Below are 25,252 nucleotides of genomic sequence, written 5' to 3' on the forward strand. Positions count from 1 at the left end.
CAGGGCGCGCGCGCGCGAAACCAGGCAATCAACCATTGTCTCCAAGCGTAATGAGAAGTCTGGGAGTTGGTAAGACGCTGTTGCTGCAGAAAAACAGCAGCTCCGATTGAAAGGGCGGGAAACAAATTAACGTGACGACGGGTTGAGCTGGGTCGTCCTGAAAACCTTGTTTTAGGTCAGTGGAAAAGCCTCCGCAGTGTACTACATCGACAAGTAGCCGCTGATGAAATGTCAGCTTGAACTCCCGCACGTCTTTTCTTTTTGTTGTTTGGTTTGTATACATAGTTAAATTTTGGGGTTTATTTTTGTTTTGGTAGTAGTGCCAGTCGGCCTACATAAGCTGAAATCATGCGCTAATAATAGCGAGGCTTTAATTCATGGATGCAAGCGTGCACGAGATGCTGTTAGCGAAGTGAAGGTATCTGAAACAATGAGCAAAGAGGACGCGCAGAGCTTAGGGTTGCGCTTTGGCCATGCTAGGAAAGCGCACCACTACTGAGAGGTCAAAAATACGGCATAGGTGCGTGATAGTCGTTATCGAGCTTAGATTAAAAAAAAAAAAAAAAAAGAAGTCTGAAGATGGCCTATAGGCTTTAAAAATTTCCGCCTTTGACTCAGTGCGTTTTTATCGTGTCATCAGCATTGTAGCCTTCAGTCGTGAATCGTTCTGTAAGGCTCCGCTCGCTTTTATCATCGTCGGCGTTTATCTCGGCTTGCTGAGATCGAATTCAGCGCATACAAGCGAGAGCCTTGACTCTACGTATAGATCAGAGTCGCACTCGAGATGCAATCTCTCGGTGGACCCACTTCTTTGGAAGCGTCGCGCGGCGACCCGCGCTCTGGGGCCACTTCGAACCGGGACACGATGATCGCGTCCGCAGCCTAATAACGGGTCCTTATACCGCTCAGCTGCTACTTAGGCACCGCAGGTGTTCGCGTGTAGAGCATGTACAGCGTGGCCACCGATTTATTCGGAGATCGCGTCCTCAGAAAGAAAGAGTAAGCGTTGATCCACGCGCTGTATGCGGAGTTGGCACAGTTCTCACTTCCTGCGTTGGGTCGGTCTTCCCCCCGAATTGCCCCCCCCCCCCATCTTTCTCTCTCTCTCTCTCTTCGGTTATTACAGCTTGGGGAGATGACGTCCGATACTTTTCTCCCTCGTCTGCTGCAGTAATCGAAGAGCAGAGGTAGCAGAGGGTCTCCGCGGGGTGCATATTTCTCTCCAGGTCTCTCTCTTCAGGAGATTTTCGGCCTGACAGCAGCTTGCCGAAGTTTGGAAAGGCTCTATTTCTAGTTTATTTTTTATTCGTATTAATATATTTTTTAACTCTCGCTGCCATCTCGTGATGTCGCAGTACGGAAGAGCCGTCATGATTAAGGTGAGCACCTGGCACACCTTCCTCACTGCTGCACTAATTAGGATATGGCCTGTTTCCGTGCTGATGAAAGGACTGCATCTGCGAATGGCGTTAGTTGCTAAACTGCAGCATAATACTTGCTGACTTTAAGGACTGTGTGGTGCTGGGAAATAGCGATGACTTACGATGATTTCTCTACGGAGCCACGATAATTGGCGGCCATTGATGGCTCACTGAAACTGCCCTGGGGTATAATAGGGCTGGTGCGGTTAACATATAGCAGTGACAAAAGTTATTTCAGGCTGGCGATGCGATTAAAACAACTGTGTCTGTACTCTCATTTTACGCTGCAGTTTTCTTTCGCGAGGTCGCCAAGCAGCTGGTTATTGATGGGGAGAAGACTAGAGGACCTGGGCGCGACCTCATACATAGTACAGGATGAGGTCGACTTGGTTGGTACTCCAGAATGGACCGGCTGGTCAGACATGGGAACATACCCGTGGGTGTACAGGTGCCCTTGTTCACAGGGCATGACTCATTAGTATTGTCGCCCAAGGCCACAAATAGCGTCTTGGTTTCGCGTCCCAGGCAGCGCCACACCCTCTACAGGGGCGAGGTCATTACGCAGTCAGTGGCACGGAGTCGCGTGACAGGAGTATGACGCATCTTAGCCAGAAACGTCGTGCGGCAAGAAGGGGCCCTACAGACGCTCAGCCTCTTTGGGAGCGTAAAATAGTATCTTTCTAATCATTGCCAGCCAGCGGGAGAAATGGGGTCCATAGAATGCCGTATAGGAAGTGCGCGGCCATATTATACGGGGCTGTAAAATCAGCCCCGCGCGTACGTCTTGCACGGCAAGGGCGGACAAGTGGAGGTGGCCGAGGAGAACGCAGACATTCGACGGACAGCCACGTGCACGGCGGCGGCTCGCTTGCGATGAGGCAGAACATTTCCGCGATGGCGCCAAATAGCGCGAGACGAAGCCGATGTGCACACACGCTCGCATCTATTGGCAGCTGCAACACTGCATGTATGGGCTGTTGCTTGCCTATATATGCCGAGGCACCTATCGATTTATCCTCTTTCCCTTGCGGAGCGGCGCAATTTTATTCGCGTGCGACCGAACCATGTCAGTCCTTTTGAGTGACGACCGACGCCTTACTTCTTCAACTGCAAACACACGCACGCGGTGCGTCTCCGCTGACTGACAGACGCGGCGCTGCCACGTCTCTAGTCTGGCACTTCTCCGACAGGTGTGCAGCGTTCGGCGGCGTCCGCGGGACGGACGGATTTGACGAATGCTTCGTCGGGAGCGTGGCGGCTGCAGAAAGGGGGAGCGTCGAGCGTGGCAACGGGCCATGTTTTGGCACGGCTGTCCGATTCTATAACATTAAGAACCCGAGGCCCGTTATACGTGTATACAGTGGGTGCTTCGAGGTGCCCAGTGAGGTGCGATGCTTTCCGTCGCGTTGAACACTTTGATGTGGTCACTTTGTAGTCTTAGCTGCAGTTTGCGTCTATTGCCTGATGCAGGACGCCATATATGCGTCATTTTTGGCAAGAAGCATTGCTCCGCTTGGGGATAGACCCGGATGTATAGCACGGTGTGGTGGTGAACAGGTGGTGCGGCCGTGCAAGCACCTTCGGCAATGTGCTGCCACCGAAATATCTGATCGTGCGCTCCATATGAGCATTTGGGTCTTTACACTCCTGAAGGAAGAGAGGATGAGAGGGTGGGTGGGTTGGATTGCGCGTAGCTGTTGATCATTTCTCTGCCATGGCCATGTGGAAGGTGGTTTGAAAGGTGTCATTGTTTACTGTTTTTTTTTTTTTTTTCACTGCAATATTATGAAACTTTGTGCTAAGCCCGTTACGGCGGGCCTGCACCGCCTGGTCATATAAGCCTCTCAGTGTATACAGTTCGACCGAGATGTCCTCGCGCCTGCGGGGAAGGTTCTTTTACGGACTTGTTTAGGCGGAGTTGTTTGACTGGGAGGGATTGGTAGGCCATACCTTCATACCACTCGCTACGCCTTCATAATTGAAGGGAGAATCTAGGCCAACATACGCTACTTAAACATTTAGCATACACCAGGGTGCACGTGTGTGCATAATTGCTGCTATATCGACAAGCAGTTGTCGCGAAGGGTGATCTATACCTACACAAGGGCCGGTTCACGTAGTGCTGGGAACGCGGAACATTTGTTGCGCCTCGTTAAAATATGCGAGCAATGGGAAACAGTGCTAGTATGCGCACTTGCTCGCTCGCTCACTCACTCACTCACTCACTCACTCACTCACTCACTCACTCACTCACTCACTCACTCACTCACTCACTCACTCACTCACTCACTCACTCACTCACTCACTCACTCACTCACTCAATCAATCAATCAATCAATCAATCAATCAATCAAATGAACGTTAGAACCATTCGCCATCTTTACCGCGTCTGGAAGTTATAGACCACGAAGGATTCTAACGACGTGTTGCGGTGACGTTTGCTGATAAGGTGTCTATCGACAACTTGAATTGTACGGATTGATGAGTCACTTTGGGACATGCGCCTTAAATTACGGTGTGAATTCTGTGCTACGAAGGCGCAGTGCATATACGCCTGAAATTTCCTGACGGCTATAGGTTGGTCCGTGTCAGTGCACGTTGATGGACCCCCAGCTGGCCGAATTTGATACGGAGCCCTCTACTGTGGCGTATCTTTCTCCCTTCTTTCATTTCCTCCGTCGTTCCTTCGCCTACGCCGTGGTTGAGGTGTCCATGCTGCGACAGTGTACTAGCTACCGAGGTTTTACGTTTTACTTTCTGCACTGCCAATTGAATTCGTTTCATTGAGCTCGGTTTGCATTTCAGCACCAGTTGTTCCTCAGTCCATTGCTATCTGCAAGGCGATCTGTGGGGTGTCCAAAAGAACTTTCTCCGGGCAGGGTGTTTGTTCCGTCCGTGGTGGTTACGCGAAAGATGTCATACTAGATCCTTGTATTCAGCTTATATGTATGTAGTTACGTATGCTTAGACGCCATGGGCTCCGATGTCGAATCGCGCAGTTTTTCTCTTCTCCCGAGGTAAAAGTTCACGAGCCAAGTGGCGCATGCACCATCGATCCACCACGACTGTGCAGACAGTTCATGATCGCCCTGGCTGTGTGCCTCATTTGCGGCGCGTGTGAAATGGGCGCCGTATCAGCGTCTGTCGTCGAACCACCCGTGGGAAGTACCCGCTCTCCCTCGGTGGCGTTTGCGACGACGCACAGAGGAACCAGTTGAAGGCTGGAGCGCATAATAAACAAAGGTTCAACCCGACAGTCGGCGTGTTTATGTGTGTGACCGGGCAGGACAGCTGCTCCGTCACTGGCCTCAGGATAGACGGCTGGGAAAAAGAAGGGGGGGGGGAAGGGGGGTGGGGGTGCTGATCGGGTCATTGTCATCGTGCATCATCACTATCATCGTGAACGTCTGCACGTCTGGTGCGAATCACGTTTTAAATGTGCACCACAGTTCGGTGCATAGTCGTCAGGACGCTTTCATGTTATTTCTTTTCTCTAGAGCATTCAGGCAGAAATTTGTTCCTCTTAAGTTTTACAGTTGATTTGCTGCCACATTCGTCCGTTGCTGCTAAATTGGTTCCGCGAAGTAAAAAAGAGAACAAGGAGACCTACGCGTATTTAAACTGATTGAAAACAGGATAAAAAGAAGGGAATCCGAGAGAGATAGCTTATCGGGTTTGAGCTCTGTCCTCCGTGGTGGGTAAATTCAATGAACCAGATTTATTATGCTCCACTGCATTATTGAGCCGGCTATTGCCCGGGTATTCTTCGACCGCCCATAAGCACGTCTCCGAACTGGAACTTTCTAAATGCTCTCGGAGCGGCGTTTAATTCTGTCAGCCAGTGACTCGCGTCCCCGCTGGCTCTCAGCTCGGAGAGGGAAAAAAAAAAAATCAGACGCGAACAGGAGGGCGCCGAGAAGATTCTATCTCGCCTTAAATGGCCAATTTGCCATAAGCTGCGCGTTTCAGCACTCCCGCGTCACCCTCATCGCCCAATATGGACCTCGCTTATCTCCGTGGCCTCGCGAGAGAGAAAGGGGGGACGATATTACTTCTTTTAGCCAGTTCGCACTGCCTTCCGGCCATCGTTATGCCTAGTGCGTCGGAGGGAGGGGCGCTACGGGGATGCCAAACTGTCACGAGTGCCAGTGCAACGAACTCGAGACGACAGACTACGACGGAGAGGGATGAGTTAGGATCGACGGAGGGAGCAGAGCAGCGGGTGGCGTTTCGTAAGATAAGACGCGGCCATCATGGCGACGTGCGTGCATTCATGCGCGCGCTCTGCAGAACGCTCACCGCTCTCGCTGGCTGGAAATCCATCACACTTTGGATCGTCCCCGGCCAGACGTTATCTGATAGTTCTACTCTTCCCCCCCCCCCCCTTCCCCAGTTTCTTTGGGACGAAGCTTTCGTGCTTCACGTGAGGCCTGCCGTCTGTATGTCTTTTGTTTAATTTCATCCTCTCCCCGTCCTTCACGCTGCCAGTAGAAAGGAAACCTGCATTGCTTTAGAGCGGCGTCACTTTTGCATATCGGGTTCTCTTGCCTTTTTTTACTTTCGTTTGCCTTTCTTACTTTCGTGTGGGCTGCTTTCGATGGTTTATGGGTATCGCTTGTCCCTTCTCCTTTGTCTTTCGTCCGCAATCCGGTCGCCATCTTTATTCCCTTGCGATGCCGGGCCTTGCTCCAGTTTAGTGCTTCGCGAACTTTCGCCGCGTTGCCTGTCAACTGAGTCGGCGTTTGACGACGGTGCACGAAGTGTCTTTGCATGGACTCCGTCCCGGTTTCCGGGTCGCTGTCCGTTGCGTTTTGGGCATCTTGTCTCGTTAACGTTGCCGGCCTGTGCATGTCAGGTCCCTTCTTCCTGCTGAAAGGATCCGTTTCTCCTTTGTCTTAAATGGAAGTTGTCTCCACAGAGAGAAGCGTAGCTCTTGCTCCGACTACGTGGTTGCATAGCCTTGTAACTGTTTATTGCGCATTTATTCTCTCTAGCATGATCTCTCTAGATGCCGTTGGCTTTTTTCGTGTGTTGTTTCAAATTTCCGCTCGGGAACTTCCGGCAGCACTTTCAGAAAACAAACTAAGAAAGGAATTCCAAGAGAGAGCGATGAGGGGCTAGTCGGTATGACATGATTACAAAAACATTAACTGAGTAGGGGACAAGACACACGAGAGGTTTGTCCCGTTTGCTTCTCTCCTGTATCTTGCCCCCTTATGCTTTGGAATCAAACAAAGAAAGCGCTGAAATCGGTACCTTCGTGCTGGAGCTATTGCGATGGGGTGTAGTTGGGTTTCGACAACCACATTCAGCCGCGGTTGAACGGCAGCGAAGGTGCTCACGGCTGGCGCAATGCCATCGTTGCCGTCGCCTCGCAAATTGAGTTATTTCGTTTCAGTGCTGCGGAAGCCTTGCTACAGTGCGCCACTGTCAGACAGTACCAGATAGTCCCTTGTTGTACTATCTTGACCGGTCAGCCATTAGTTCTGTATAACCAAAACCTTCTAACCAAAGCAAAACCTTTCTTAGCGCTGCGAATAACTTGTAAAACGGGAGTGGGGTGTTTCAATATCGCACAGTGCCCCAAAGAAAGCGTCGCCATTTCGTGCCGCTGAATTCTCGACAGTCGTGCTGTCCGTGCGGCTCGCTTTTGTGCACCTCCGTACCTTCTAAATGATGATAAAAACTCTTCCCGATAGACAAACGCGCGCTGGTCGTCGCTGTGGGCGGTTCCATTCCGCGTGCGTCGCTGCGTCCCCGCCGCCGCGACACACGGCTATCGTTTTTCCCGGTCCCACTCCTCCGCCGAACTGCGAAGGCCAAACAATGGTCGCTTATAACGGGGCTCTCATTTCGGCCTCGTGATAGTGTACCGCAGTTCTGCGCAGCGCGCGTCGGAGTAACATCGAGCTTCTTACGAAAAGCACGTCCGCCCCCGCGTTCTCCATTCCGCTTTTCCAAACACACTCGAAGCAGCGGACGTGTCCTCGGCGAACTTCGAAAAAACGGCTCTTCCGCGACCTTTCGGACCCCTTACTGCTCCGAGTCATGTGCTTAGAACGTGGAGCACCGATCCTGCAACGCTATGGAGACGAATGGCCGCGCGTGACTAAAAAAAAGCGGGGCATGCTTCAACTAGGGCCTCAAATCCTTGCCGCCTTCCATCTTGTATATCTGTGATGGTTAAGAACCCTAACGAACGAATCTTCTAGCGCTAAAGTCCCTATACGGTGGCGGCTTTTTCGCTGCTTGCTTTAGCTGCTGCACACCGCTCTGAACAAGAACAACAGGCATTTCCCAAAAGATAAACTTGAAAAGCGCCGGAGTTCGTAAAATCTGGCGGTGTTGACCTGCTTCTGTCTATAAAGTCGACGTTGTCAGTGCGGGACCCGTCGGGCGGCGGCTCTTGAAAATGGCCCCTCTTTGGTCACATGACCAGGGTGGGCGTGGCTTGTGTGGGAACAGGCGGGCGTGGCTGCTGTCACTTCTCTGTCCCGAAGAAAGGTGAAGAGTCCGCAAAGTTGTCTCTCTTGTCTGCGAATCTACGAAGCAAGATTCTTAAAATGTTAAAGAAAAACCCACAAGATGGTTACTGCAGCGTGATAAGTTAAACAACTGCTATGTAGGTGCTTTTTCCTAAACCCACAAGATGGTTACTGCAGCGTGATAAGTTAAACAACTGCTATGTAGGTGCTTTTTCCTTTCACCCGTTATGAAGACAAAGAATTTGAGTGTGACACACATACGCGAACAGTTGTAGGCCACATATCCTTATAGGCTTCCACCATGCAACCATAAAGGCACGAAACCCAGGCAAGGAGTCTTGAACAACTGGCACTGTAAAATTCATCATCATCATCATCATCATCATCAGCCTGATTATACCCACTGCAGGGCGAAGGCCTCTCCCATATTTCTCCACTTAACCCGGTTCTGTGCTAGCTGCATCCACTTGACCCCTGCGAACTTCTTAATCTCATCCGCCCACCTAACTTTCTGCCGCCCCCTGCTACGCTTTCCTTCCCTTGGAATCCAGTTTGTTACCCTCAGCGACCATCGGTTATCCTCTCTTCGCCCTACATGTCCTGCCCATGTCCATTTCTTCTTCTTAATTTCCACTAGAATGTCGGTAACTTGAGTTATTTCTCTGACCCACTCTGCACGCTTTCTATCTCTTAATGTTACCCCTACCATTTTTCGTTCCATAGCCCTCTGGGTTGTCCTCAACTTAAGTAGAACTCTCTTGGTTAGCCTCCACGTTTCAGCCCCATAGGTGAGTACAGGCAAGATGCAACTGTTGTATACTTTCCTCTTGAGCGATACCGGTAAGCTGCTAGTCATAATCTGCGAGTGCTTGCCAAATGCGCACCATCCCAATCTTATTCTTCTTGTTATTTCCTTTTCATGGTCCGGATCTGCGGTTACTACCTGTCCTAAGTAGACATATTCGCCTACTACTTCCAGTATTTCGCTACCTAATGTAAACTGCTGTTCCTTCCCGAGGCTGTTGAACATTACCTTAGTCTTCTGCATATTGATTTTCAAGCCTACCTTTCTACTTTTTCTGTCTAGGTCATCAATCATTATTTGCAGTTCATCCCCCGAGTAGCTTAGCAAGGCAATGTCATCAGCAAATCGCAGATTACTGAGGTATTCTCCATCTACCCTTATCCCTAACTGCTCCCATTCCAAGTCTCTGAATACTTCCTCTAAACAAGCTGTGAATAGTACTGGGGAGATTGTGTCTCCTTGCCTAACACCTTTCTTTATGGGAATTTTGTTACTTTCTTTATGCAGAACTATGGTTGCTGTGCAGCCACTATATATATCTTCCAGCACTTTCACGTACGGCTCGTCTACCCCCTGATTTCGCAATGCCTGCATCACCGCCGAGGTTTCAACTGAGTCAAATGCTTTTTCGTAATCAATGAATGCTATGTATAAGGGCTGGTTATATTCCGAGCATTTTTCTATCACCTGGTTGATGGTATGGATATGATCGATAGTAGAGTACCGTTTCCGAAACCCTGCTTGATAAGCTCCTCCTATGATAAGCTCCATAAAACTGTAAAATTATATTGTCACAAACTGATGGCTGGAGATGGCCGGAGGCCGCCCCGCTGGCAGTCACCACATGACACGGCGTCGCCGAAAAAATAGCAAGGTTTATTTCCAGCTTGGGAGATGCAGCAACAGAGAGGAGACGACAATGGCCGGAGCATGCACCGGCGGTCATAACGGTAACAGTATAACGGGTGGCTCCGGGAGGAGACACACAATAACAATAGGCGGCCGGATGGTTCCGGCTCGGCTAGCAGACATCCGCTATGAGCGATTGAAAAGCTGTCAGTGCGACTAACTGGCACGTTTGCTACTGGCTTCTGGTGTATTCGCATAAAATAGCTCATCAAAAAAGTTGCTTTTGCCCTCGATCGAAAGACCTTCCTGCAGCCAATACCATTGACCGATTCTCGTGAACAGTCTCCATGGACCTGCTAGCGGCAACAGTTTCACCGCAGCTTAATCTCATTAATAACGGCTCCATGAGGGTTGTGGTCGAGACCATTGGCTGCAGTGGACTCGTTTGAGAGACATCTGACGCTTTTTCACGAGTTGCAACCGACCATACCACTTCCTTCCGGCTGCGCATTCCTTTCCTCTCAACATTTCTTCCTCAGTGCGGTTTTGTTCCTTTCCTCTGTAGGAACTTTCCCGATCCTTCTGGTGGCAGCTACCCTCTGGTTACGCACGCCAACTACTACTACTACTACTACTACTACTACTACTACTACTACTACTACTACTACTACTACTACTACTACTACTACTGACACCGTGCTCAACCCCTGAAATAACGCTCTAATGCTTTCACTCTAAAGTAATCATATCATTTGGCGATGAATTATGCGCTGAGAAAAAACTACCTCCAGCCGATTGAGCCGATACCAGAGAGCTTGGCCACGTCATGACGGTGAGGGACGGTATTGTCGATGAACGTAAACAAGAACCAATGGGAATCGGCTAGACATGTTGATGAACTGGACGGTCAGGGGTCAGTGGAGGATGTAGCTAGGTTCTCTAAGGGCAGTTGATCATGCAGTAAATGCAGTTCGTTCACGTCGTGTAGATTCCGACATACGCGGTAATCACTGGTCTGCACCCCACTCCTGCGAACTGGGGCTGCTCTGCACTGCACAGTACTCTTCCGTAACTATACGGGCGAGGGAAATGGGAGTGCAGGGGGAGGGGGGAGATGAATGCATCTCGTCCTTGACGGATCTGTGTGCCCGCGAATGGAGGTTTCGGCTTTCTTCGGAGAGTGGGGGGACGGCGGCGTTCTGTTTAGTATCGGGAGCGGGACGTGAGTCATGGAGAGCAGAGCACCAGACGACCCAAAATAAGAGCCGTGGCGTCTCGGCGACCCGGGCGTCCGCCGTGGGTCGTACCCCGGTGGCCCTCGTGGCCTCTCGGTTGACGACACACGCGAGGAGTTCCTCCGCCTTGCATCTGCTGCGCTTCATCATGCAGTGTGACTGCGCAATTTGGCGGGAAATACGGAAGGCCTCTGGTCCTACAATGCTAAATGCAGTGCCTACAGGCAACGTGGCCTTTATCCCTTTCTTCGGCCTGATTCGCATTATCCTCGACTCCTCAGTTAGTCCCGATCACGCCAGCCTCAAGCAACGGAAGTTGCCTGCTATCGCTGTTGCGTCGAATTAACCGTCATTTCAAAGTTTTTAAGGAAAAAAAAGTTTTGTTCCGTCAACTTCCATCTGCATCTTGCGTGTTCGTCGCCAACCTTCTCTTTTTCTTTCCGCCGCGAAGAACACGTTTCTCGAATTATGCGCGCTCCATGCTGGCTGACCGTATTGCGCGAAACAGTCAGAGGGTCCAGAGCTGCATTCTAATGCTGCGTTTGGGACCTGAAGTTATTTAGACCGATTGTTGTCCTTCAATGTGCACCGAATTCTCCCAGTAGGTGAGTGTTCGAGCCACTCTGAGAAGTGGGAGACGCCACTCAGTACATCGACTGCCAAATTGCCATACCGCCTGCCGCCCTACCGGCTGCTTCCTGCGGATTTCTTTCGCGCTGCACTGAAGAAGATATATCGAACATAAGCTGCACTTAGAGGGGAAGCTCACCTGCTCCGGGTTTATGCACTGGACACAGCAGGAAGACGAGAATCGGAACGAACCAGAGAGACCGTTAAAAGCGTCAGCATTTGCTGTTTAGAGAGGTTATAAAGACAACCATAAAACGAGAACACCCAAGGCGCAAGAAGCACGTAGCATAATTGTTAAGCGAACCGGCCAGTTTAAAGGCCCTAGGAGGACGCTTATTTGCGGTTTGCACCAGCGACCGCACATTACAACTGCGCTTTTGCGTTCCCTAGATGGTTATCTTCGTTATCAGCGGGCTAGATAAACCGCGGCCGCAGCGTTACCACGTCGCGTGCAGCCGTGGTCCGGTGTCGAGTGTACTACGTACGCGGCCGTAAAGCCCATGTCGTCGTGGGTGGCACAGGCTCCGTTTATGCGCCCTGTGCCTGTGCTTTATCTACCCCTATTCCTCCTCCTCCTCCTCCTCCTCCTTCGCCGATCACAGGCCCGCCGTTTCTGGAGCTCTCGACACTAGCGATATTATATATCCTGCTAGTGGCATGTGCCCTGGCCTGACGCGATCTTCTTGGAAGTTTGTAGTTTATTATTTTATCTTGCTCTCGTCTCTTTTCAACGGTGGGAAGCCCGTGATCCTGGATAGAACTAGAAAAATAAGGCGGCCGAACCTTCAGACGCCTCGTTTCTTCCAGAGCAAGATGGCGGCGGTTGGCCTCTCCGTCCATCCTCCGGCCCGATTGCCCGATTCGATTAGCGTGAGCAAAGGTGGCACTTCGGGTGGCCCAGATGCTGCCATATATCCTGCCCTGTGCGCGCTTAAGAAGATGGCTCGCGTGTCTGTGTGTCGCCCGCTTGATCCGGCACAAGGGGGGTGGGGGTCCCTGCGGCGGCGGCAGGCGAGTGGCGCGCCCTCTTTCGTCATGCGAGAGCAGCAGGCGACGCTGCCTTCCTTCGACGAGCTGCACTACAATTACGAGGCCCCCGCTCCCTCGTTGACGAGAGAGACGCCGCTAACGCCGCCATCGCGGACCAGACACCTCTCTTGCGAAAGTATTGCGGGGCCCTGTCTCCTTAATAATAATAATAATACAAAAAATGACACGCCCCCTTGTCCCAATTTCTTTACCTTTTCAGTTTCCGGATGGTCCTGGCCGCCTTCAGAGGCATAGATGAGCTGCTATTTTGGGTGCCGAACATTTCAGCGACAAAATGCCTCTTTATTTAATGTCTGCATGGGAATCGCAAGTATCGACTGACTTTCAAAAACTATTGTAGGTGGAAATGAAGTGTATATAGTTTCCAAACTTGGAGGAAGTACGTGTAGAACGCCGTTTCCTGCACTTTCACGACTGACACGCGGTGAAGGCTTATGGGGCGTGGCTTTCAAAGCCGCTGCGGGTTAACGGCAGCTATAGGAGGCTTGGATGAGAGTAGCAGGCATGGGCGTTACAACAGCGAAGACGCCTATAAATTTAGTACACCCGAAAGACAAAGTATTTTGAGAATCCGGTATGCGTTGCTTCGTAATATGTATGCCTCATGCGGTTCAAGCTTTGTAATCAGCAGCACCTCACTGTCCACGCGTTCGGTCGTGAGCGCTGCGTGACGTGGCGCCTCTGTGGTCGATATGCGGTTGCGGTCGGTGCGGCGAAATTGATTGCTTTAAAATATACGTGCTGAACGTACAAAATTGTCCCGGCATCCTTCTCTCGTAACGAAATTTTCTGATCTTCCCCTGCAAACCTGGGGATATTTCTTTTTTTGTCTTTTTGCGGTTACTGGTACTCCGAAGCGGTTTCTATAGCCACTGCGCGAGTCTCGTAACTGGTTTTCCGCACGCAACTTGCGACAGCGTGGCATTTGCCCTGAGACGTGTATACCGCCCACTGCCCAGAGATTCCAGGCGTATGCCCGCGTCAGCGGGCGATGCGTTCCGCATGGTCTTAACCAGACTGATTTCGTGTGAACTTGAGTCGTAACACACGGCTGCCTCTCAATTCATATGGAAATGCTGGATGGTATTATGACTGCTTATCAGATTTTTTACTGGGGGCAGGTGACACCTATCTCCTCTCCCCCCCCCCCCCCCCCCCCTTCCGCCGGGGTGGCGCAGTGGCTACGGCGCTCGACTACTCCGCCCAAGGACGCGGGATCGAATCGGCGGCCGGTTTTCGGTGGAGGCGAAAAGCAAGGCGCCCGTGTGCTGCGCGATGTCAGCGCACGTTAAATAACCCCAGGTGGTCGAAATTTCCGGAGTCCTCCACTACGGCGTCTCTCATAGCCGGAGTTGCTTTGGGACGTTAAACCCCACAAACCAAACCTATCCCCCCCCCCCCCCCCTCCCCCCGGCCAATACAGGCCTACAAGGCACCAATTCACTTCATGCTTTTGTACTCACCACCCTGAAAACAAACCTACCTTGTGACACTCCACAGCTTTCACTGGAAGAATGTGCGCAGCGCACGGCAGTCTTCACAACCGCCTCGTCTTTCCTTGAGAAGGTCGTGCAGCCAACTGCAAAGCATTGCCAATAAGAACATAACGATAAAAACCCCATGGATGGGCATAACTTTCAAGCAACGAATTACTGGCTATAAAATATCATCGTTCAGTCTGCCTTGTGAGACCATATCCCACATCTTGCCAGCAGAAGCGCCGAACAAGACTTGGCTTATAGACTGTTCCGTAAAGTTTCCACGGCGTGCGCATTATTGTGTGCACTCTTTTATTCCAAACCCAAGCGCCCCATTTTTCACAGCCACACGAAATCGGACTTCCACCCTTCAAAATGAATTAACGAGTCGATTAACCAAACAATAGTCTGCCTGCCAATCAGTCAACCGCTCATTTAATCAGCCAGACAATCAATTAGCGAATCAATCAATCGTTGCTGAAAAGCGAAGGTGTATTAGCGCGCAAGCACGCGGCACTACTGCCGTTCGCCGTAATACGAGAGGAGTCCGGTAAAAGGAAACCGCTCTCTAGCATGGTGCCGAGCGTTACAGAAGTTGGCCCGTTCAGTTACGCCACGGAGCGTGCAGTGCGTATTATCAGCTGCGTCGGAGCGTGGCTGCATATATCCTGCGGCCGTGCGTGCAACGGAGCGCAGCCGTGCCTCGCGCATAAACCTCTTCGACGGACGACGTGACCCGATTTCGGGCGATCTCTAAACCAGCCGTCGCCGCTCCGATCGTGCGAGCGGATTTTCGCGGCGCCTTCACGGCCCTTCCTCCTGCGCTCTATCAATCGACGCCACGCTCGCGGCTCCAAGGTCGCTGTAGAAATAAAAAGCCGTTTCAAACCACACCGGCGAGCTTTCGTCGCCTGTAGCTTCGCGCGCTGGACGTTGAACCACTGGTTCGCAAGAGACGTCGAGGCCCTCAATTATTAAAGCGCTTTCGTTCTTCTGATCGTGAGATATTATGCCCCCTCGGTCGTTTGGTTGCACCTGTACTGCGACCCCTTGAGACGTTTTTTTTTTTTATTTTTCTAATGGATGAACGCTTTCATTTTTCCCACTCCGGAGTCGTTTAATTCTGCGCCGTATATGGGCAGACCTGTTTTGTCTTCGCTGGCAAGGACGTCTGTAACGGCTTTGCCACGTTGGTCTGGCTTCACCCCCTCTTTTTTTTTTTTTTTTGCGTTTTTGCTTCTTTTCCTCTTGTGGGATGATTCCGTTATGGTCTTTCGTATGCGTCATCGGTTCGTCGTTCTCATCTCGCTTCCTCCTCTTCTGGGTAGATAGTTCGGAGGTACTGTTCGTTAGCACTCATAATCCAGTGGCGCGGCCGGTACCTTGCGCTCAGCTGAAGGTCGCTTTCAAATCAAGCCCGCTCGGCTTTGCGTCGGCAGTGCGTTTTCCGTTGGGCGTCCAGTATTCGTCGGCCTATCTGTTTGCAAAAATTTGCACGTTTAGGGCAAACCGCGTCAGGAAGATATGAAGTTGGTAGGGTAGTTGGGCATCTTATTTGCTGTGCTGACTGACTCCTTCGCTGAAGATTCTGCCCTCTATGCTTCATCTGTCTGGGATCTTTTTTTTTCTTTTTTTTTCCGGCGTGCTCTTACGCTTAAAAAAACAGAAACGCATAAATAGGTGGAATCGCTTTATGTATCCCTTCGCGCGAACTGAACATCGACCGCAGGAAAGAACATATGAGCAGTGTATTACCTCACGTGCGACAACGTGCTTAAGCACTGCGGTGCAAGACAACAGCGTTATGAGTTTGTAAAGCTCTCCATAGCTCTGTCACTTTTCGGGTCGCAAATAATAAACAAGGAGAACGGTTCACATGCAATGCGGGATCTGGAATTATGTGCGACCATAAGGGTTGGAAAGTCGCTACGTACCACGCATGCGGCCGCGCTTCCTTCCTTCCTTCCTTCCTTCCTTCCTTCCTTCCTTCCTTCCTTCCTTCCTTCCTTCCTTCCTTCCTTCCTTCCTTCCTTCCTTCCTTCCTTCCTTCCTTCCTTCCTTCCTTCCTTCCTTCCTTTTTTTTTCTTTTTTTTTTTGTAAGCAGTATTGGTTTTTCTGTTTCCTGAATAGGACTGGTTGTCGACGTATAACTTGGTTGGTGTTCCGACACACTCACCGCCAACGTCACCGCTTTCTCTGGAAGATTCCGCAATGCTTGGCTTTAACACTTCCCCCTTAGCTATATATACGTGTTCACCATTCTCTGACAAAGTTACAAGGTCCTGGGTCAAACTCGACTGGCGTCTGTGCGAAGCAATGGCCATCATACGATTCGCGCAGCGTTTTTTCTGAATTTCAACGTCCGCATTTACGTCGAACACAGGCTGAAGCTTTTAAACAGTCTCCACAGCTTTGTACGAGGTCTTTTAGGTCTGAGCGTCTGATTGGAGACCCAACAATCCTTGTTATACGTCCGTGCACGCGTAGCAATCAGTTTGAGGAAAACTGCTCCAGCGGCATTTTGTGAATGACTCCACGGTGTGGCGTTTCGTAAGGGGCCGCTTGACTCGGGAGCCCGAAACTCTTGCTTCGCAATTATCGGATCGCAATCGCAGAGACACACATAACCGCTGCATCGCGTAATGGTGCGCGCAACCTCTAAAACGCGCACTCCCGTGGTACGGAGACAGGTGGCGCAATCTGTGCACGTTATAATTACACGGGTGCTTTCGGGGAAGCCCAACATTTGCGCCTTCTGGGGCTGCGCAGCTTGCAATTAACGCGTGCATTTGTTGCACGCACGCACGCCTACGCACCTTTCTCTTATTTCTTTTCTGCTCGCAAATCAGTTGCACAATTTCTCAACGTGTACTTTAATATACTACCGGGCAGGTCTTTGCGTAATCTCGTTCGCAAGCTCTTATCTCGTACACTCGCGAAACCAAATGTATGCACGCTGCCTCTTCGTGTGCACTTTCCCAAGGACAAGGTATAGGTGCTTGCATGAATGGAGTCTCGCGCGCTTGCGTAGCGCACGACAAAATATGAAGATATATAGTACGCTTGTTACCATTAGCTCGCGAGGCGCCTTTACGAGGAAGGGGTTGCAATTCATCCGGGATCTTGAATAGGATATAAGCAGTTCCACCCCGCGTGTGCGCACTTGGGACAGGTCGGAAATATTGAGAACCACGTTGCTGCATTGCGACGCCCCATAAATTCAGTAACTTGTCCGGCTTGGAGATATGCACTTCTCTTTCATAGTCGGTGTATACAATATAGGGCGTTCTTCCCCAGCACTTGCCGCGGACGGTTGTTTTACCAGAGTCCTTCAATACTTTTACAAAAGTATTGAACGACCCTGGTTTCACTGTATGGCGGCTATGAGCTTCCCACTCATATAAATTTTGCTTAAAAATATCAGTGACAACTATACATTTAAACAAGACAACATTTCTGTTATACTTCACGGATACCTTCGCGCCGGATCCCGAGAACGTTCAACGATATATTTGCGGTGAACAGCGAAATTTTAACACAGCTTTACTCAGTGAAATTTCAGCACTATTCAAATGGTCATTATTTAAAGAACTAAATCTCAGTGCACCTTCAGTTTTGCGACAGAAAAACAAGACAATCCCAACGCTGTTTGTCAACCCAGAGCAATAATGAAGTTCCAATTATTTTTTAACACAATGTTTCACAGGGATATTACAGGTCCGTCTGTTGGCATTTGGGACAGAGTCGTTTTCGATCGGCCTACTGAATGCTAATGCATGTTTCCAGAAAGGTTTTGTTAGGGAACCGAAGCGGTTAATTATTGATGCTAATTCTCCTGCCACTCGTGCTCCTATGAAGACTAGCCGTTACACGAAAGCTTCTGTCGATCACGTATGTCTGGATCTGCTCTTTCTCGTTCTTGGCTGCATACCAACATTCGTATACGTCGACACCTCGTGTGCTTACGGCGCCGCGCGGATTTGTAATCAAATGCCAGCGCTCACATAAGGGAGGTACTACGGACGGCATACACAACTGATTCGTGCCACGAAAGCAGCCGTGATGGCGCTCCCCGTTTTATGACACGATCGTCGGCGCGTAGCAGGTGCGGTCGTAATAACGATTCCGCCCAGAGAGGTGTTGAGGAAGCGTGGTCCTTTCGCAACAGCCGCGCTGGTGTCGAGAGCGGCCATTTCGCAAACGCCGCGCCGCCATGTGCCGCCACACCTGTACGTGCACCCGCAGACCATCGCGAATTGCTGCGCCAGGTGCCAAGGACGCCGCCACTCGATCGGCGCTATCCCGGCCAGTCGGGTGCGCACGCTTCGTGCCCGTCCATCTCCTCCCACCTGATACAGCTGACCGTAGCGGCGCTGACGCAGTCTGCGCGGGACACCCGGAAACGGCCTTGGGCGAAAGGACCACCCCCTCCCCCATTTCAACTGGAAAAACATTACGAAGGGAGACAATAATAAAAGAAGGCAGCTTCGCCGACTCGCGAGGAAGAGTCGCAAGGACTGTTGCGTGCGTCTCCTCATCGCTGCGGACGCGTTGGAGCACTTGGAGTGGCTTTTCCTTACATATCCCTCGCTTTTAACTGACCTTATCCAGTTAGACGCGCGCACTAACGTCGTCCTTATCCTGCGGCGGCTACGCAGCAACACACGAGAACAGCGCCGTGCTCGCGCTCGATGTGGGGTAGGAAACGCAGCTAATGATTCCCCGTAGCCATGTCATCGACTGCGGCGACTGCCCCGGAGTGATGCGCGCTTAAACATCGGCGCGAAGAAATGGTTTCAAAAGAAAACGAAGAAAAAAGTCTGTTTTCGATCGACAACAGTTCGCCGCCGCGCCATCCTCGGTGTCGAGGTTATGCACGGCAGATGCTTTCGAAGAATTGTCACTAATTCGTTTATTATACGCTCACTGTTGTCTCGAAACGAGCTAAGCGGTCTGTTTCCGAGCTGAAGGTACACTCGATTGTCATGGCGACTGCCACGACAAGTGCCGAAGGGTGACCTGACCCATGTTTGAGAACTGAGTGAGCTACAGAACAGTGCCGCGTTCTTATCGATCTCTGGGCCGTTCGAACTTCCGTCCTACATGGTTACATCACCAGTGCAACGCCATCAACAGGAAGCTAGGACCACGACCTACTATATACAGTAGGTCGTGGCTAGGACTTGTTTCAACGGGTAACCCTTCGCGCTTTCAGATAGTGGTCACGTTAGATGCGCAAGGTATCCCTGCATGTATGTATATGTATGTATGTATGTGTCTGTATGTATGTGCCTGCATGTATGTGCCTTGTATGTATATCTTACTTACGTCGGCGAGTGTGACTCCCCACGTATGTGTCTTTCAAGCAGTGCGGGTCGTCGGCAGCGCATTCGCAGGGGAAGGCGATCGCCTTTTGTCTCTCCCTAGATGCCTATGAGCCGGACCTAAGCTTCGTTGCTCGTCCTACACAAGACAGTCGGCAATATTGTGGACGTCGGGCAATCTCGCGCGTGTTCCAAGATTGATGCGTGTCCTTGTTCCAGCTGCAGAGGCCGCGTCGGTCTCTTATTGACAACTTCCTGCCTTCTGCAGCACCTCTCTTCGGCCGCCACGAGTGATTCGATCGGATGTGTTCCTTTTCGCACCATTCACGTTGGCAGCTTTGTTTGCACCGGCCGATGAATGCTGCCGGACGTTATTCTCGTACGCCTTCCTAGGGCGCCTCAATACTAGCGCCGTATGCCTTCCTTGCCGTTAGTGCCATCTGGAAATGTTGCGGGCCGCAGGGCCGACTGAAGGTCGTCCCTGCTCGTTGCGAGCGCCAGATATCTGATCAGCGCGCGGGTCGGATTTCCCGTGTTCGCGGGATCGCACCGTACGCCTTCGCCAAGGAGGCGCTGTTATGAGGCGCACGCGCGGGGCGGCTGCTCTAGCGGTGCAGATCATCTCCCTGTATGAGCCGACCGCGTGCAACTTTCCTGACCTCGGTCGTCGCATCTGCAACAAGCGTGTCGGAAGACATCGGACGGTTTATACGAATGGCCGCGGAAGGCCGACATCTTTTTCGACTGCATTGCCATCTTGTGTCCTTTCACCTGCGTTTGCAGAATTAACTTCTGGCAAAGGCACATCGCGCGCCAATAGTTGATCGGTACAGCTAGGTCATCTGAAACTCCAAACGCGCCTTGCGCCTGCAACCTTGGTATTTTTGCGCAAGACTGCCTCAATCCTACTCTTCAAAAGTGTTTGAAAGGTTGTGGTTTTCTTTTCTGCATATTACATCAACAGAGCTAGAAAAAAAATTCCACAAATTGGTGTGGCACAAGTATCGGGTCCGAGCTATATATGCCAGTATGGTGCACCTGCGTCATCGTCAAATCAGAGCACTGTGCTGCTGACATAAATGCACACTCAGGGGGTCATACATATTTGCCATTCTCAAGTATCTACGAGACGTCAAGGATCTACAGCCTTAGGATCTACAAGATCCAAGGATCTACATCCTTAGGCGAAATGCCAAATGGCATTTCGCCTTTAATGATGACGGGATAGTTCCATTTTGTGGCGGAAATGAAAATCTTTGGCTTGAGAACTTTTGCCCAAGACAGTACGTCCATATCTATCCCATATCTATCCATTTACACATTGGGTGCAAATAAAACATTATTATTATTATTATTATTATTATTATTATTATTATTATTATTATTATTATTATTATTATACTTAAGGTCCCATCCACTCATTTACAATCACCAGAAGTTCTTGTCTGGACCGAGGGGTGCTGTACGAGGAAAAAGATTCAAGGACACTTCAGCAACTAAAGAGATGAAAGGCGAAAGCCTGAGTGGATCGTTCTGCTACACGACTGTTGCGCATGTAGCGATGAATGCTGCTGCGAGTAAAGCGAGCGACTACTGTTTCACATTCTGCTAGTGCATTTATTCAGTGAATTTTGCTTGGCAACGATGAGATCGCACTCCTTGTATCTTCGCAGTTCTATGTTTACTGATGTGTGATTGAAATTTTGGCGTGTGCGTGAAATTAATTAGATCTTAATTAACCAATTATACAACTACCACTAATTAGTAACTATTAATTAATATCAATTAATAATACTTATTAATTAGTAATTAATTATTGTTCTACTAATTACTACACATTAATTAATAATTTGTTAATGCAATTAGGCATTAATTAGTACCTGATTATTGATTGCCATATGGCCATATAAGGCGCGCATTCGCGCGTACTGTGGTAGTGATCTGTGGCCATGACCTTCATGACGTCATCTTGTCGCGACCAGTCAGAGCCGCCGCAAAAGCATGACACTTTTGCTGATGACAACGAGGCAATAAAGGCTTTCGCCTTAACAAAGCGGAATTCTGATGCCGGTACTGATATTTACTCATAGTTTCTGCTCTCTATAGCACAGCAGCCAAGTCACGCAAACCACCAACTGCATTAACACACACTGCTAGAGTGCTCTAGACAAGTGTGATCGACACTGTACTCTCACATTAGCTTGCTTTTTCATGCTAATGCTGGCCTTGCGGGCCTGAGCCACTAGCGAGATGTGGACCGGTCTGAGAAGTGGAGCTTACGGTTCAGCAGTGCCCAAGTGAGGCCGCACTCGGGAGGCTGGGGGCGTGGGCCATGTCAATGGCACCTGCAGAATGTTTGGCCACATGGCTCACCTGACCGATGCGGGAAAGGTTGTACGCATAGCTGCCGCACCAGGCAACTCGGCGCTTACCCGGGCACTCCCCGTTTGTTAGTCCCTCATCTCAGTAAACGAGCGCCCTAACCTCTGTAACACCGTGGTGAAGCGCTTCCCAGAAGAGACCGGTATAGTCTAGGAGGTTTTGATCACACACATAAACACGCACACAAACACACACATCGCTGACCATAGTGATTGACGTATCAGTGTAAGAGCCTGTTTGTGTGCATGGGCAGTGGCATAGTTTCCTTGTATTGTGCTGTGCAATCAGAGCCTTAAAAAAAAAAAAAAGTGATGGACCTGATGGAGACCTCTAGCGTATCTACATGGTCCTTTCTGAGTCTCAGTTACTTGCATCAACATACTGTTGTAAGCTTACCTGCATGCTATGACATAGGCACTTTTGCGTGCGAAGGAAGAAAGTTTCTCATTTCTCTTTCAGAGAACAGATAGCAGGTATATATGACGGCTCCAGGTATACTGACAGGTATTTTCTGTGAACTGGGAGCAAATGCTTGGTAAATGTCGGTGGACTCTTTGAGAACCTTTCATTTTACCCACTGTACTTGCAAAAAGAAAAAAGAAATGTCTGAGCATGTAGTTGCTACTTTTACCTGAAATGTGTCTTTTGACCGTTACTTGAAGGAAGACATTGTCCATGCTAACTTTTCGGATCTTAAATTACTCAACATATTGCGTTCAATTTCTTGGAGTGTGTTGCTTACGAGTAGCATTTTTCTCTTCCTTTGCCCAGGCACACATGGTTGCAGCCTTTGAGCAGTCCCTCTCCAATATGACGTCCCGGCTTCAGCACCTAACGGTCACGGCTGAACAAAAGGTATGCACTGTCGGAACATCTGTTACTTAACACCATCGATCTGTTTACGTATGTGCAGCCTTCTCCGCCATTTGAGTAGATGTCAGCAATAAAATCATGCACTGTTGAATGGAGTGAAATGTGCTATTGCCAGTAAAGTCGCTAATAGCAGGCGCGAGGAATGTGTGGCTATGCACGTTCATGACCTTTGGTTTACTAGAAAGTTTATAGTCTGAAAAGTGGATTAGACTATCCAGTACCTAGTAGTGGAGAGGTATCACCTTTGATTCTTTTGTAGCTACCTGTGCACGCACATGCCTTGGTTAACCTACTTTTTCATTCTTAAGGTGTAAACTTCAGAAGTACACTGCGCAGCAGTACAGTGCTTTGTTGGTCTTAATTACATAGCATCTGCGCCCCGAGTCAGTCACTTTACCTTCTTTGCATGCTGTCCTCGTGCAGGACTCCGAGTTGACGGAGCTGCGGAACACCATCGAGGCGCTGAAGAAGCAGAGTGCGGAGGCGGGGCTCACCAAGATGGCGCTACAGTCGATGGCGGCCGTGCAGCGAAGTATGGCCCCCAGTAACGGCGTGCCCCCTGGTGGTGGTGGTGGTGGTTCGACTAACCTAGTGCGCCGCCATACCTTTAACACGCCCAAGGACGCTGCCGCCGGTGGTGAGCAGTCACCCGAGACCCCCTTGCCTGTTCTCCGCAGTCTGTCTGCGAATTCCTTCCCCACTTCATACCTTGCTTCATTAACTGCGCAGACCGCGAGCTTGTGTGCTTTCTCCACTAACCTTGCACGTTATGGATGTTCAGTATAATCTCGTTCGTGTGGTTCCATCAACTTACGTACAATTAAATGAGAACGCCTGGCCGCTTGCAACAGTTCACTCGATCAGATGTGCCACTTGTCATGCCTCACACACCGAAGACTTCACAGCTCCCGCTTCTAGCCCAGTGGTCACGTGGCAGTTGATAACGCGGTTGCCTCGAGAGCATGGTTATCGCGATGTTGATGGTATACAGCGCCAACGCGCAGCCTAGCTTCCACTAAAGATTTAGCATAGCGGATACGGTGCTGTAGTGTACCTGGCCGGCAGCACACGTGCAGTAGCACGTGTGCAGCCAGGTGGGGCCACTGTGCCTGCACAGCAGGCTTTAGATGACACAGAAAGCTTGTACAGTGTCATGTGTGCTAAACCTCACTAAAACAGGGGGAATGCTGGTCTGAATATCTAGGGGGTGGTGACATTGTGTGTAGAAGAGGAGCAGACGTACAGTCGATCTGGGATATATTGAAGCTGGATATATCGAATTAATGCCTTATCGAACTCTTAAAAAATCCTCTTGGAGAAATCATTCAAAAGTATAGGAGTTATATTCACATTTATCAAATTCCTGCTCAGCAGAACATTCGATATATCGAACTGCACGTCGTGCCCCATGCCACTGGCGTGTTCCGTCTAATGGCGCTCCCGTGTCCACTTTTCGCGCACAGAGTTGGATCGGCTGCATAGCCTTTGACGCTGCTGGCAGTGCTAATGCTGTAAAACCATGTGACGACGGGAACGTCGAGTCTGAATGAGAGTCGCCTTCGGTATGGTGGGCTTATTTTCAACTCAAAATTGCTGCCATGCAGCAAACCGGAGTTTAGCAGAAGCGTTGTGCGATGAAGCCAGCCTTGCTGACCGAAGCCTTGGGGCGACTCTCACGTGGCCTGCTTCGCTGTTAATGGAGACAAAAAAAAAAAAAAGCAGCTGCAGCTTATTTTAACTGAGTTGTTATGGCGCTTATAGGGCACCCGTAATAAAATTAGACCTCTTGTGATCAGTGGCGACCTTTTCCAAACTCTGTTCGTGGCAGCTTAAATTTAATATGAATTTCAAACCCAAACGGCCCTTGTGCCACATGGCGCGATAGCAAGCTGCTCTGTTGGCATATTTTATTTATTGAGTTATCACTATATTGAACTATTTCGTGACCTCCTTTGGGTTCGATACATCCATGATCGACTGTAGTCATTTTAGTAGTTATCAGCACAAGAAAAAAAAACTTTGCCACAATTAATAGGGTGCCTTCAGAAAAAAGGAGGCGGAAGGGGTAGGCATTGCTGTACACCCTCTTGTGAGAAATCATTGCGTACATTCTTCACGACGAGGGTTCACTAAATTTAGCCTGTCTAGAACCGGCTGTAGCCTAGGGGTGCCACGGCGCGGGTCATAGGTCACAACAGAGCCAACGCTTGCTCTCAGTGCCAAAAATGTCAGTCACTGCTCAGTCAGCCGCATGAACTCTCAATGACTTAGCGCGAGCTAACGTGTTTCTATAGCAGCTACACAATGGCCAGTGCAGAGCATCAGATCTTTGCTCTCATCAGACTCCTTTAGTCCGGACTCTCATTAACTCAATTCTACGTTCTAGCCACTTCGAATTCGAACTCTTGCGACTCAACTGTATCTGTGAAATGCAGAGCACTGTTACTTGAACTGCAGTGAAAAGACAACCCGCTGTTAATTTTAATGAAGCATCAGGTGGGTCATTTCGAAATGGTCAGTGTGTTGTCTATGCCGAGCTGATGACATGGCAACAGATGAGTAAAGCCACTAGAAATGGCATGACTTGGAAACTGTGCACCTCCTTTTTAATTTAGGCTGTGTACGGTTCGTATTCGATTGCTCAAGTTACTCTATCCCGTGACCGGACCAGTGTATGTATGGTGGATAAAGGCTTGTAAAAGTTATAATTCGGCAATTTA

The 25,252-nt window shown here is 50.0% G+C and overlaps 1 protein-coding gene across 6 annotated transcripts in view; it reads left to right on the plus strand.

Moving 5' to 3' along the window:
- sick (sickie) overlaps nt 1–25,252 on the plus strand; it is an 819,067-nt gene that overhangs the window by 768,756 nt on the left and 25,059 nt on the right. For 5 of the 6 annotated variants that reach the window (XM_084603878.1, XM_084603874.1, XM_084603873.1 and 2 more), the window contains 2 exons: nt 22,431–22,514; nt 22,956–23,169. In XM_084603878.1, the coding sequence (XP_084460004.1) occupies nt 22,431–22,514; nt 22,956–23,169 (298 nt within the window). The remainder of the gene's footprint in view (nt 1–22,430; nt 22,515–22,955; nt 23,170–25,252) is intronic. The other variant, XM_084603875.1, reaches the window with a different exon arrangement.

This window comes from Amblyomma maculatum, chromosome 5 (genome assembly GCF_055883805.1).
Source record: "Amblyomma maculatum isolate TAMU_Amacu chromosome 5, ASM5588380v1, whole genome shotgun sequence".
NCBI lineage: Eukaryota > Metazoa > Arthropoda > Arachnida > Ixodida > Ixodidae > Amblyomma > Amblyomma maculatum.